General features: G+C 32.1%; 1 protein-coding gene across 1 annotated transcript; it reads right to left on the bottom strand.

Annotated features, from left to right (window-relative positions):
- Window positions 1–1,552: 1,552 nt before the first annotated feature.
- LOC145292771 (ATP-dependent DNA helicase PIF1-like) lies at window positions 1,553–2,917 on the bottom strand. Its single transcript, XM_080138809.1, has one exon. The coding sequence runs from the start codon at window positions 2,915–2,917 to the stop codon at window positions 1,553–1,555; it is 1,365 nt and encodes a 454-aa protein (XP_079994935.1).
- Between the last annotated feature and the right edge of the window lie 278 nt (window positions 2,918–3,195).

The following is a 3,195-nucleotide window of genomic DNA, read 5'->3' as shown; positions in this document are numbered from 1 at the left end:
AGCAATATCTTATTAGTGTCTTGTAATCAAAATCTGAAGCAGTGATGTAATTGTTGAAATCACTTCTAACTTTGAATTTCTGTTTATTGTACACAATATAAACTGAAGTAAACCAACTTTGCAAGACAAAACTTAATCGAAGGTTAGTGTTAGTGTAAAAAGCAACAAAAAGGTTCAGTCTGTATTGTGTAGATTGTTCAGTGAACTTACTTACTGCCAGCATCGAGATTTAAATTTACATTTATAATATTAGTATTAGTTCTCAGATAGCCATTGCTAAAAAGTACAATTTCTGGTTTTGAGGTAAACACTTTCCAGTTCCCCTGCACTACCATAACAGAAAACTCCTTAAAACATACCTTACTCTGGACAAATCGAATAAACTTGATTATAGAAACTAAGTTATTTGCTTGGAATGATCAGGGATTTGTTATTTTAAGAAAAAATATTACAAAGTAAAAAAGATAATCATTAATATAATAAAAACTAATTAAACATGAAATAAAACACAAGAAAATTTTATAAAAATAAATATCACATGAAAGAAAAAAACTAAAGTGTTAACCCATGCAAAAAATATTGGAGACTGCAGTTTTTAATTCATTGTAATTCTGGTTAAATAGGACTTTCTATTAATCAAATAGAAGCTGAAATTTAAAAAAGATTGTTAAAATTGAATATATTCAAAAAAGAATCAAACAGTTATGATAAAAGCACATATCTTATAAACAATGAAAATTCAAAGACACCATTAAGTATAAAAAGAAACATTAAAAATATAATTGTTTTTGTGAAAAAGATAATACTCTGTAGTCCATGTGACAATGCTGCAAAAATCTATTCTTGTATAATGAATTAAAGATCTGGAGAGTGTCTTACTTCCTGTAATACAATTTTATATTGGATGAAGAAAAAAAAAATTGAAATAATTGAGTAAAATATATAATGAAATATAAAGAAATCTGATACTCATGTTATAACACATCCCAGATAAGGTATTTTTCTACTCAGCTCAAAACTTCTAATATGGCACTTATGTCTGTACAACCAAACTATAAGACAAAGTTAAAACTCCAATAAAGAAAAATTAAAATAATTCCTGGCACAAAATAACTAAGGAATCAATGTAATTTCAAAGCATAAATTTTGTAAATAAAAAAAAATCATACTAATATAATAGAAATTAAAATTACCATTAAAGTTTAGTATCGTAGCCTTAAAACGTTAAACTGATAGGAATAAAGGTGGAGACTGCTGGTTGACGGTGAGCTGCTAAGAATTTAAGTGGACACTGTTGGTTTTTGATGCTGTTGCTTGCTTTCTTTTAAAACCGAAAAAGCAAACATTAAAATAATTCCTGGCACAAAATAACTAAGAAATCAATGTAATTTCAAAGCATAAATTTTGTAAATAAAAAAAAAGCATACTAATATAATAGAAATTAAAATTACCATTAAAGTTTAGTATCGTAGCCTTGAAACGTTGAAATTTTCACAGGAACATTTGGTGTAGTGTGAATTCCATTAATAAATTCGCCTATCAATGTAGATATTCAATTTAATGCCTCAGTGTAAACAATATTGGTCGTTTTTCCATATGGTGACAGAATGAAGAGACCATCTGGGTTTCCAACTCTTGAAAGACCAACATAGAGCTGTCCATGTGAGAAGACTTGGTTTGATAAATTGAGTCCAACAACTTTAAGTGATTGTCCTTGAGTTTTATTTATAATCATAGCGAAGCTGACCTTTACAGGAAATTGTAGACGTTCAAAATCAAATGGTAAGTCTGTCGGTCTCATTGATATTCTTGGGATGAAGCAGTTAACTCCTGCATATTTTCCGGACATGATTGTTGCTTCCAAGACATGGGGCATCATAGTTTTTATGATGAGCCTTGTGCTATTGCAGAGTTTGGGTGGATCAAGATTACGAAGTAGCATGATTGGTGCACCAAGCTTCAGCAACAGGGCATGTGGAGGAGTCCCAGTTGGCTGTAAACTATTCAGAAACTCTGTCGGATAGTTTACAATCTCTTCCTGCAAACAGATGGTATCAACTGAAGTATATAATTTGATTTCTCCAGGTAATCTGTATAAAAGTTTGATATTCATTTCATACACAGATTCATTTTTTGATGCTAAAAGAGCTCGTTCACAGAGCCATTGGATATCCGTATGCTGATTCCGAAGATCTGGAAATACTTTTGCTATTAATTCTTCTTCAGTTTTAAGTGTTTCAAAAGGCAACTGAATTTGGTCAGAGGAATCCTTTTCCAGAAGGCCATCTCCTACTTGTAATAGTTTAGTAGCAAATTCACCAACAGCAGAATCAGCATATAAATGTACTCGCATATTAAGGTTTAGGTTCATTGTTCTAACGTGATTCCATAAATAGGACTTTTTAAGACATGCATTAATATGATCGGCTCGAGTACCTCTGGGAACAATTGGAAGGGTTTGTCTGAAATCACCAGCCAAAATCAAAGTTACTCCTCCCATGATTTTTGTATTACCTTTTAAGTCCTGTAGCGTAGAGTCTAATGTTTCTATTGCTTTTTTGTGGCTCATTGTTGCTTCATCCCAGATTGTCAATTTACAACTTTGTAGTAATCTGGCCTTTGAAGATTCTTTTTTTATGTTACAAAACGGGTTTTCCTGTCGTGTAAGATCTAGTGGTAGAGAAAACATAGAGTATGCTGTTCTACCACCATCTAAATGTGTTGCTGCAATCCCACTTGATGCGACTGCAAGTGCAATATTGTTTGTGAGGCGAACTTTTGCAAGAAGCAAGTTCAATAAGAAGGTCCTGCCAGTTCCGCCAGGATCATCAATAAAGAATGTTATACTTTGATCATTATTAATACTTTCCAAAATGTTCTCGTAAATATTTTTGTTCATCCACAAGTCTTGGTTCATTTTGAAAGATCGAAAGAGGTCTCCTGTTATATTCTGTTTATGTTCATTGTTTCATCAAACTCTGGCATTCCACAAGTAGTTAATGTATGGTTAAGTGCCTGAAATCGACAGGATAGGTCACTGAGAGATAGATTAAAAATTTTAGGTGAAAATGCAATTGCCATATTTTCATTTTGCAGTCGGGTTTGATGAACAACGGACATAAGTTTTGAATTCCTCCCACAGCAAATATGGTTGCTCAATCTCACAGGCTGTCAGCATAATTGCGAATAACTTTC

The sequence above is a fragment of the Euprymna scolopes genome, chromosome 14 (genome assembly GCF_053919585.1).
Source record: "Euprymna scolopes isolate OS-2025 chromosome 14, ASM5391958v1, whole genome shotgun sequence".
Taxonomy (NCBI): domain Eukaryota; kingdom Metazoa; phylum Mollusca; class Cephalopoda; order Sepiida; family Sepiolidae; genus Euprymna; species Euprymna scolopes.
The sequence above is the reverse complement of the archived record's forward strand: the minus strand, read 5'-3'. Positions and strand labels throughout refer to the sequence as shown.

What these genes read in the sequence shown, in the direction of transcription:
- LOC145292771 (XM_080138809.1), bottom strand. Translation starts at nt 2,917, where the DNA reads ATGAACCAAGACTTGTGGATGAACAAAAATATTTACGAGAACATTTTG.